This window comes from Dreissena polymorpha, chromosome 2 (genome assembly GCF_020536995.1).
Source record: "Dreissena polymorpha isolate Duluth1 chromosome 2, UMN_Dpol_1.0, whole genome shotgun sequence".
Taxonomy (NCBI): Eukaryota; Metazoa; Mollusca; class Bivalvia; order Myida; family Dreissenidae; genus Dreissena; species Dreissena polymorpha.
This window is the reverse complement of record NC_068356.1, coordinates 12,974,961-12,986,834: the sequence shown is the minus strand read 5'-3', so window position 1 is coordinate 12,986,834 and position 11,874 is coordinate 12,974,961. Positions and strand designations below refer to the sequence as shown.

General features: G+C 35.8%; 1 protein-coding gene across 5 annotated transcripts in view; it reads right to left on the bottom strand.

Moving 5' to 3' along the window:
- Positions 1-455: 455 nt before the first annotated feature.
- LOC127865881 (transcription factor A, mitochondrial-like) overlaps positions 456-11,874 on the bottom strand; it is a 175,760-nt gene continuing 164,341 nt past the window's right edge. For all 5 annotated transcript variants that reach the window (XM_052405919.1, XM_052405918.1, XM_052405921.1 and 2 more), the window contains exons 3-7: positions 10,248-10,318; positions 4,539-4,688; positions 2,575-2,697; positions 1,581-1,634; positions 456-974 (exon numbers count right to left, since the gene is read on the bottom strand). In XM_052405919.1, the coding sequence (XP_052261879.1) occupies positions 639-974; positions 1,581-1,634; positions 2,575-2,697; positions 4,539-4,688; positions 10,248-10,318 (734 nt within the window). In that variant the 3' untranslated portion in view covers positions 456-638. The remainder of the gene's footprint in view (positions 975-1,580; positions 1,635-2,574; positions 2,698-4,538; positions 4,689-10,247; positions 10,319-11,874) is intronic.

Here is an 11,874-nt window from a genome sequence, read left to right as displayed (position 1 = left end):
TTCACAGAAATGTTTAATAAGCTATGACTCTAGAGGAGGTTTGAATTCAAAAGAGCAAACACTATTATCGTTCAGACCTACGACCTTCTGTATCAGTTCCATCCATTCGCTGTTTCTTTTTCCTTGTCCAATCAAAAGACGTGTTACACCCACCATCAAAAGATGAAGCATTCAGCACAATGGGTAATTGACAGATCGGGGATGTGTGTACAAGGTGATAAGAAAACAATGCCAAGGGGCTTACTATCTCTACTGGCGAGTAAATTAGCGCTAATCCTCATGTGTATCAGGGGCAAAAAACACATCTGCACATTTGTATGGCAGGGAAGTGTACTGTGGGCCCTTTCATGTGAGAAAATTTGCAGTAGGCCCATAAAAAATCATAACTCGACAGCCTGCTGGGGGCCCGGGCCCCTGGGCCCAGTGCCTGGGTACGGGCCTGATAAACACACAAGCAGTGTACATTATTTAATGCATCGTATAAATTCAGTACACTTAGGAACACATTGGCAGTTTTGTGTCATTCATGGCACATGTTGAACAAGGTAGTACCATTTTGTCGCAAGTCTTTTTAACGATCCCAGGCCCAGCCCCCAAAATGCACTCGAGGATTTCTACTCGTCATCATCAGAACTTTCCTATTTGTTCTTGCCTTTTGTTTTGGTACTATCTACTTTGGTCTTGCTTTTAGTTCTGGTACTGCCCACGCTGGTTATGCCTTTAGTGCCAGTAGTTTCCACTTTTACCTTGCCTTTTGAGCTGGTACTCTTGACTTTGGCCTTGCGTTTAGTTATGGTTCCCTTTTTATTTGCCTTGGCTTTGACCTGTCCCTCCTCTATTGTGTCTTTGTTCATTTCCTGGCGGGTCTTCTTCCTCACTAGGGACTCCTTGCCGGCCTCTATCATGCCCTTCTCCCAGACCAACATCTTTTCTTGAAAGTCCTCAATCTGCTTAGCGAAGAGCTTCACATAGTGCTGAATGAAATACGAGTGTATTCATAGCAATACTCAAAGTATGTCGAATCAAAACCCACAATGTAGTTAACTTGTTTACAATACATAATTGCATAAATAATTGACCACTGGTCACTTGTCAATTAAAGATTCAGATGCCCATTTAACAGTTCTTATTTTTGCTGCAAGTTATAATCTTATAGCAATGTTATACATTACAATCAATTCAAGTCACTTTAAATAAATGGACACACAATGATAGACAAACAGAAAGGTGCAGAAAACAATTCAACTCGGTAATTATGGCTAGCCTTTATGTACATAAAAGCATGTTATTTTTTCACAATTAAATAAATAAGCAGCTTATTTACCTTGCATACTGATACATTTTCCAATAAATGTGTTCCACTAATAAGATAATTTCATTCCAATTACTTCTTGCTAGTTTGGGCTCGTTTTGCTCGGGTTAAATGCTATCAAATGACGTGCACATTTTCATAACATAAGCAGTAAACAAAATTACAGTTAAGAAAAGCAAGGAGCATAAAAACATTGAATGCAAGTGTTGTTCAACCTCACAGGAATTTTCTGTAATAAATAAATTGTACAAGGCATATTTAAATATACCTGTTTTTCCTCCTCAGACACTTGCTTCCACTTCTTGCCGCACTCAGCAAAAAACTGAAAGTATTTCGGCAAAAATGTCAGTGGTTGTGCAATTGCAACTTCAACTAAATTTGCAAAATTTTGCAACTTGAGCAACATGTACTGGTCATTTTAAATTTCATGAGAAAATATATGTATTTTATTCACATGTTGAGTTTTAGTTTCATTATTAATTTGAATTAAATGTCTATAGATTTGATGTCTGTTGGAAATTCCTTTGTAAAAAATTTCACAACTATAGAAAAAAATTCTTAAATACAATCCCTCTTTAAAAGTAAGAAGATATGTATCACACACACTTTTATAAGTGAGAATTGCAGAAAAAAAATCGGTAGTCAAAATTACCTGTTAGACTGTATTTGAACTTAACAAAGAAGTAGAATTTACATAAAGACATATCTTTCAATCCAAAAGTCTATAATGAGTATAAACAAGCAAATTTGTTGAATTGATATCCCTCGCCAATATACTTCTGGACACAAATATTTCTGGACGGATGGACAATGCCAACGTGCATCATCCTCTAATCCATTTATATACTCATACCAAGGTTTCAATGAAATCCATCAAAGCACTTCAAAGATATGGCTCCGGACACACACAAAAAAGCATTTTTCAAGATACAAATGGCCATAACTCCGTTATTATCCAATGGTGTACAATGCAATTTGGCCTGCATCATCCTCTTATTCATATATATATATATATATATATATATATATATATATATATATATATATATATATATATATATATATATATATATATATATATATATATATATATATATATATATATATACTCATACCAAGTTTCAATGAAATCCGCCAAAGCACTTCCAAGATATGGCTCCGGACACAAAAGTGCCGGACGGAAAGACAGACAAGGCCAAAACAATATCCCTCCGCCTATGGCAGGGGATAACAAGATGTATTAAATTATTAATTAACCTCACCTCTCTAGCCCCAGCTTTTGTTTCTAGTTTCTTGCCTGACCTGAGCGCTGTCTTTCTAGCATCCCTGATGAAAAGGGTGTATAGCCCAGGGGGGCGTAGTGGCTTGTTATTTTCCTTCATGAGCTAAATGTTGCAGGAAAGTATTAGTTTATTAAAAGTGATTAGATAAATTTAATAGTCTGCACGTATTTGGATAATGCATATGCCAGTGGTCTTTGAGCTTTTACTACAATTTGTCATACAACAAAATGATATATGCCTGTCGTAACTCTGCATGATGATACCAAGATGTAACATTTTATACATTAACAGAAGCAAAAACAGCAAAAAACATATTTTACAAATATTAGACAAACTGCTAATGATATCATTATAAATAACTTGTTAATCGTAAACATAATATCCAAAACTGAAGTGGTTTCACAGCAAAATAGTGTAAACAAAGATTTTTCATTTAGCAGAAATAAATCCCTGTTTCAAACTATATATAAATTTTACTGTTTGAATCACCAGTATTTTATCACTGATATTTCCCTAAAATCCATATAATAGTTTAAAATGATGATTTTTATCAAAAATGAATCAGAGAAACATACATTTGTGTGTATGTGCCTTTTTCACATTTATTACATACTATTACAAGCAAACTTAATTGCAGTCTCTATAGTCTTCAAAAGCTTATTCTTTCATTTCTATCTGTGACTAAGTTTTTTTACCAAGCGTGACCCAGTTTCCAAAGTTTCACAAAGATACTATAGTGTTAACAAGCTTTTTCTTTTGTCTGACCTATTTCTTGACACCAGATGACAAAATTCCAATTCTGACAATATATCATTTGGAAATATGTTCTTACCAAGTTTCAGATAGATTTGGCAAAAAATAGGCCCCTAGATTGTTACCAATATTTTTATTTAACCTGACCTAGTTGCAAACATGGCTGAGATATTATTGGGAAAAATGTTCAGACCATGTTTTATAAAAATTGACCATAAATATGGTCTCTAACCGCACAAGATACAGTTTTAAAATCAACCAAGATATAATTCGGACAAACGTTCTGGATGAGTTTTATCATTATTGGGCAATAAATATGGTCCATAGTGTTCACATGCTTTTCCTTTTATCCAAACTAGTGACATAATTTTCGACTCCAACAACCCGGTGTCAAACTTTGTTGAGATATTGGGACTAATGATCCAACCCAGTTTCATTAAGATTAAAGAATAAATTACCGTTAACAAAACAAATGTTATTAAGGCTATTGCCAAGCAATATTGTCGCCTACCGGCTCCACCATTGTCAGAAATTTCACCATTGTCAGATTTTTTAAATATTTGTTGCCATAGCAACCAGAATTTTTGACGTAGGAACAAAATGAAATGACGTGCATAATGTCCATAATGCAATCTATCCATGTTTTAAGTTTCATGAAAAAAATAATTAAGAACTTTAAAAGTTATCGCAGGATCCAGAAAATCACCATTTTCAGCAGTATTTCTAGTCTATTTGTTTGGTTGGCAACCAGAGTTTTTGATGTAGGAACAAAATGAAATGACGTGCATAATGCCCATTTTGCCCTCTATCCAAGTTTCATGAAAAAATATTAAGAACTTTTAAAGTTATCGCAGAATCCAGAAAAGTGTGACTGACTGACTGACAGACTGACAGACAGAGCGCAAACCATAGTTCCCCTCCGATGAAACAAAGGCCATCACAAAAGTTAACCATGAGTAAATTGTGCATGTATTTGTTGGAAACTCTGTTGATTTATTACTAGCACACAGAAAAAAGTTACACAGTTTTTCAAACTAAGTTTAAGCAAATCTATTGTTTTAGACAATAAATGTGACCATTTTGATGTTAACAAATAACAGAATGAAAACATGATATTATGCATTAAAGCATGATGTAGCTGGCCATAATTTAATTTAAACATTTGCTGTTTTTATTTTGAAGTTATTCACCTTTTTCCTTTTCTTCTTTTTCCTGATGTCTCTTTTGTTCTTTACGTCTTGTTTAAACTGTTCCAGCTTATTAGAACCCATATTGATTTCCCAATACTTCACTTGATGCTGATAGTCATCAAACAGTTTGTCTGCTTCTTCCTTTAATGTCTGAAGATATATACAAACAAGTGAAGGACAAAATCACAAATGTGTCCAAGACATTGATGTCCCAAATATACATTTTGAAACACAGACAAATCCACTTAATATTCTACAGCAGACAGACATGGGGTTCAAACTTGTTGTGGTCAAAATTCCTTCACAAAGCATCGTCTACACTTTCATTTGTGGAAGTTTGAGCAAAATCCTCTACGCAGTTAGAGAATTTGAACACAAACAATTTTGGAACAATATATTTTTTAGTGGAAACACAGAAAAAGAGCCATAAAACAAGTACTGCAAAAACTTGTCACGGCCAGCATCCCTTTCTCTTAGATAATCCACACATTGAGGTAATTCAACTGTGAGAGTTTGAGGAATATCCACAAAGAAGTTGATGTCAGATTACCTAAACAAGAGGGCATGAAAGGCCCAAAGTCGCTCACCTGAGATAACAAGATATTTTTGGGACAAATCTTCTGACCCGTTTCATGAAGATCGGAAAATAAATGTGGCCTTTGGAGTGTTAACAAGGTTTTACTATAGCCATATAACTTGATAATATAAGGTAAAATGCCCCGCCCTCTGGCAGCCATGTTTTTCAACCAACCAGCATCATTTTTGAACTCGTCCAAGATTTATCGGGATGAATCTTCTGACCAAGTTTCATGAAGATCGGACAGTAAATGTGGCCTCTAGAGTGTTAATAAGATTTTACTATAGCCATATAAGGAAAAATACCCCGCCCCTTGGAAGCCATGTTTTTCAACCAAACATAATTATTTTCGAACTCATCCAATATTACATTGAGACCAATCTTCTGACCAAATTTCATAAAGATTGGACAATAAATGTGGCCTTGAGAGTGTTACCAAGGTTTTACTATAGCCATATATAGCCATTTAAGGAAAAATGCCCCGCCCCTGGTGGCCATGCTTTTAAAGCAACCAAATCATTTCCGAACTCATCCAAGATATTATTGGGACAAATCTTCTGACCAAGTTTCCAGATGATCGAAAAATAAGTGTGACCTCTAGAGTGTTAACAAGGTTTTTCTATAGCCATATAAGGAAAAATGCCCAACCTCAATGGTGGCTATGTTTTTCAACCAACCGGCATCATTTTTTTAACTCGTCCAAGATATTGTTGGGATGAATCTTCTGATCAAGTTTCATGCAGATCGGACTATAAATGTGGCCTCTAGAGTGTACACAAGGTTTAACTATAGCCATATAAGACAAAATGCCCCGCCCCTTGGCAGCCATGTTTTTCAATCAAACGTAACCATTTTCGATCTTATCTAAGATATCAATAAGACAAATCTTCTGACCATATTTCATGAATTTATTTTCAATAAATGTGGCCTCTAGAGAGTTAACAAGGCAAATGTTGACATCGCACGATGGACGACTGATGACGGAGAAAAGGCGATCACAAAAGCTCACCATGAGCACGTTGTGCTTAGGTGAGCTAAAAAGAAAACTATAAACAGTTACTGTTCTTGATCACTGTATTTTTCCTTAAACTCATCTATTCATTTTACACTGAATACTTCAGTGTTCAAATTAAAATATTATTTTTAAATTAGATAAAGGGAGATATGAAAATTGAAAAGCTAAAATATTTAGTTTGAAATTAAATTACATAAAATTTAAAATTATAAATAAATAAAATATATAAAAAATAAGGGAGATTATTTAAAAACTACTGCAATAAGAGTTATGGTTCATATTCACTGCAATTCTTCTAGTTGCCATCTGTTTCCATTTCTAGTTTCAAGTAAATCCCTCAAGTAGATTAGCTTGGCCAAAATTTACATGGAAATTAAATAAAGGGAGATAATTAAACAAGAGCTGTCAGAGGACAGCGCGCTCGACTATTCGAGTGCTTGACATTATAACGTAAGCCATTATGGGGAAATTGTTCATATTCAATAATTTATTAGACGATCTTTCAAAAAAAAAAAAAAGGAAAACAGAATTTCAATTATTTAAAAAAAATAATTGGGGGGGGGGGGTGAGGGGGAGGGGGTTGAGAGGGGGGTATAATGTGGGGTGTGGTGATTTATTAGATGTTTAAAAAAAATTTAGGGGGAAGGGGGGTGGGGGGGGGGGTAGGGGGTGGGGGTGAGAGCGGGGTATAATGTGGGGTGGGGTAATTTATAAGTTGATGTTTAAAAAAAACAAGGGCTGTTTGTAAAACATGCATCCCCCATATGGGTTCTCCATTGTAGTGACAGCCATTGTGTGAATATGTTTTTTGTCACGGTGACCTTGACCTTTGACCTAGAGACCTGAAAATCAATAGGGGTCATGATCAATGTACCTATGAAGTTTCATGATCCTAGCCACAAGCGTTCTTGAGTTATCATCCGGCAACCATTTTACTATTTCGGGTCACCATGACCTTGACCTTTGACCTAGTGACCTGAAAATCAATCAGGGTCATCTGCGAGTCACGATCAATCTACCTATCAAGTTTCATGATCCTAGGAATAAGCGTTCTTGAGTATCATCCAGAAACCATTTTACTATTTCGGGTCACCGTGACCTTGACCTTTCACCTAGTGACCTGAATATCAATAGGGGTCCACTGCGAGTCATGATCAATCTACCTATCAAGTTTCATGATCCTAGGCTTAAGCGTTCTTGAGTTATCATCAGGAAACCATTTGACTATTTCGGGTCACTGTGACCTTGACCTTTCACCTGAAAATCAATAGGGGTCATCTGCCAGCCATTATCAATCTACCTACGAAGTTTCATGATCCTAGGCCTAAGCGTTCTTGAGTTATCATCCGGAAACCATTTTACTATTTCGGGTCACTGTGACCTTGACCTTTGACCTAGTGACCTGAAAATCAATAGGTGTCATCTGAGAGTCATGATCAATCTACCTATCAAGTTTCATGATCCTAGGCCTAAGCGTTTTTGAGTTATCATCCGGAAGCCATTTTACTATTTCGGGTCACTGTGACCTTGACCTAGTGACCTGAAAATCAATAGGGGTCAACTGCGAGTCATGATCAATCTACCTATCAAGTTTCATGATCCTAGGCCTAAGCGTTCTTGAGTTATCATCCTGAAACCATTTTACTATTTCGGGTCACCGTGACCTTGGCCTTTGACCTCAAATCAATAGGGGTCATCTGCGAGTCATGATCAATATACCTATGAAGTTTCATGATCCTAGCCCCAAGCGTTCTCGAGTTATTATCCGGAAACCACCTGGTGGACGGACCGACCGACAGACTGACAGACCGACAGACCGACATGTGCAAAGCAATATACCCCCTCTTCTTCGAAGGGGGGCATAAAAATTGGGGGGGGGGAGGTTGGGGAGGGGGAAGGGATTCTGGGTAGGGGTGTGGGGTATTGTTTGGGTGGAATCCATTGTGGTATTGTGGGCATTATAATGCGGGGCGTGGTAATTTTTAGATGATGTTTAAAAAAAAATTGGGGGGGGGGGAGGTTGGGGAGGGGGAATGGATTCTGGGTAGGGGCGTGGGGTATTGTTTGGGTGGAATTCATTGTGGTATTCAGGTAAGTGTTGTTTTGTAAAAGTTATAATAAAATGTGATCATAAATAAAGAAGTTATGGCAATTTAAGCAAAATGTTCAATTATCTAAGTGTAAAAGGGGCCATAATTATGTAAAAATGCTTGATACAGTGGTCTGCTCATGTTTATAGGTTGTGGTCATGTTGGTAAACAAGTATGCAACATATAAAAGCAATATATCAAAGGATATAGAAAATATTTGGGTAGTACGCAAACTTTACAACATAGATTTATCAATAATATGCATATTTTAAGTATAAAAGGGGCAATAATTATGACAAAATGCTTGATAGAGTTGTCTGCTCTTGTTTATAGGTTGGGGTCAATTTGGTTAACAAGTAAGCAAAATATGGAAGCAATATGTCAAGGGACAAAAAAAATATTTGGGGTAGTACGAAAACTTCTACATTTCGCAGATGCCGGGATGAGTAGGATAGCTCTACTATATATATTTCATATATAATAGTCGAGCTAAAAACTAAGGAAGATAGAGTTATGATTCTTAGTCACTGCACTTCCCCTACTTGCCATCTGTTAATATTTCAAGTTTCAAGTAACTCCCTTCAATAGATTTAGAGTTATGCTCCGGACAAAAATTTACTTTAAAATAAAATAGAGGGAGATAATTCAAAAACTAAGGTAGATAGAGTTATGGTTCTTAGTCACTGCACTTCTCCTTCTTGCCATCTGTTTATATTTTAAGTTTCAAGTAAATCCCTTCAGTATATTTAGAGTTATGCTCCGGACAAAAATTTACTCTGAAATTATATAAAAAGGGGAGATAATTCAAAAACTAAAGTAGATAGAGTTATGGTTCTTAGTTAATGCACTTCTTCTACTTGCAATCTGTTTATATTTGAAGTTTCAAGTAAATCCCTTCAGTAGATTTAGAGTTATGCTCCGGACAAAAATTTACTTTGAAATTTAATAAAGGGAGATAATTCAAAAACTAAGGTAGATAGAGTTATGGTTCTTAGTCACTTCACTTTTCCTACTTCCCATCTGTTTATATTTCAAGTTTTAAGTTAATCATTCCGTATATTTAGAGTTATGCTCTGGACAACAATTTTCTTTGAAATTATATAAAAGGGGAGAGAATTCCAAAACAAAGGTAGATTAGAGTTATGGTTCTTAGTCACAACACTTCTCCTACATGCCATCTGTTTATATTTTAAATTTACTTTCAAATTAAATAAATGGGGAGATAATTCAAAAACTAAGGTTCATATAGTTCTTGGTCACTGCACTTCTCCTAGTTGCCATCTGTTTATATTCTAAGTTTACAGTAAATCCATTCAATGGATTTGGAGTAAAGATCTGGACAAAGTTTCGGACGGACGCACAGACGGACTGGACCAATAACAATACCCGTCCGATTTTTTTTCCAGCGGGGATAAAAAGCCCGATATCCTTTCTAATCTACACATTCAGGTCGTAACATAGGGACAGACAAGTGCTATTCTTAATGCCTCCAACTCCATGGTTGCAAAACAACGGTTAGACGCAATATGTATTCAGTAATATTATAAGTAAATTGAAGTTAAACAAGAGATGTTATTGTCAGAAACACAATGCTCATACTACGCTGCTTCGAAGCTATATATTTGACCTTGAAGGATGACCTTGACCTTTCACCACTCAAAATGTGCAGCTCGATGAGAAACACATGCATGCCAAATATCAAGTTCTATCTTCAATATTGCAAAAGTTATGACCAAGGTTAAAGTTTTGGGACAGAGTGACAGACAGACAGGCCAAAAAAAATATACCCCGATCATTCCAATGATTCTTTCCGGGGGCATAAAAAGGTGACTATTTTGTTTGGTAAGTTGTAAAACCAATTTAATAACATTTAACCACTATTATATTTTAAAGCATAGTATAACTGAATCCTTTAGTATTAACATGGAGCCACACAGCCGATATATTACATTATAAAATGACGGACACAAACCATTGTGAGGTTTAAGAAAAACTGTGGTCAGGTCTAAGAAATATTTTATACAAACCAGTTTTTTTTCTTCAGGTAACTGTTTGTATAATTCACCAATTTTCCTTGCTGCCTCTATCATTGATGCCTCTAAAAGCAGATCAGTAAGCAGCATTGTTACAGAATCTATTTCAGTGCCCAAGGTGCCATGGAGGCTTTATGTTGAGTTTAAGGTAAGCTTACTGTTAACTTGGGTGCTTTCTGTTGCTCTTTCTAAAATTGACATTTTGGGACTATTTTCTATATACACTGAAGCGGAATCAAATTTCAATTTGGCAAAGAATAAAATGAAACATATGATCTTAGTGAATTCAAGAACTTTGGATAAAAATATGAATGGAGAAACTGTAACGCCCTTGATTCCAATGGGAATGATAACAACAGACACACAAGGCAGACAATACCTTAATAAAGACAAAAATGCAATCCTTAGAGACGAAAACAAAAATTAAAAGGAATATACCATAGTATCATATCTATGAATATCTTCAGTCAATGTATTTACGTAATCTACAATAAAATGTCCTTTTTGGTCTTCATGAAAAGGCCTGAGACCCTTTGCCAGAGACATGGTCACAACAATTACACAAATTAACAAGAGGGCCAACATGGCCCTAGTTTGCTCACCTGAGAGGAGTCGGTTCATTCAATCTTTACCAAACGTCAATCTTGACCTAGATATTGTCCAGACAAACATCCTGATCAAGTTTCATCATTATTGAACCAAAACTCTGGCGTATGGATTGTTTTTGTTTTTGTAAGATTTGACCTGGTGACCTATATTTTGAGTTGACCCCCTTTACCAAACATCAAACTTTGCTTACAAAAATAAATATTATGACCAAGATTCATAAAATCTGAAACAAAATTGTGACCTTGAGAGTGTTTACAAGGATTTTGTATAATAAAATGAAAATTTGGACAATCTAAGGGCAATAATTATGGCATTTATTATGTAATTTTGCTCATTATCATACTTGACTGAGATCTTTCAGCAACTTTGATAAAGAATGCTTGAGAAATGGGATGCTTTAGTGTTAACAAACCAAATGTGGACGGGCGGACGGCGGAAAAAGACCAATCCTAAAACCTCACCTGAGCAAGCAGGTGAGCTAAAAAATGTGTTTCATCGATCTGAGCCATTTCCAACTTGTCCAAGAAATCAATAAAAACGATGTATTGACTAAAGTTTCATGATGATTAGCAGGGAATAATCTACATGTGCGTCCCGCGTCTATGACGCACAAATATCGAAATAGACGCATAGTTTTGAAATATGAGCGTCCACTCAGACGCATTGCTGAAACGAATCTGTTAACACATACGCGAATCACGTTAAGTACGAACCATCTTGGGTATGAGTCTAAAGTGTAGCGATGAACACTGAGTTTAACCAAATGAGGCTTGAAGACTGCAACAAGTCTTTTGATTGGCTCTAGTTGAGCTGTTGCTGTATAATACAAACCAATTAGAATCGACCATTTAAATAGAGTGTGCTATGATATTTTCTAGAGTCCCTGGATGAAAACCTGCTTTAACTTTTTGTAACTTAGTCATAAATAATACAGAAAAAATGCCTCCGAAATAAGGTGTTGAAGCTAAATCCAAAACAAACAACTCTAAACTTAAATAATGGTAGGCCAACG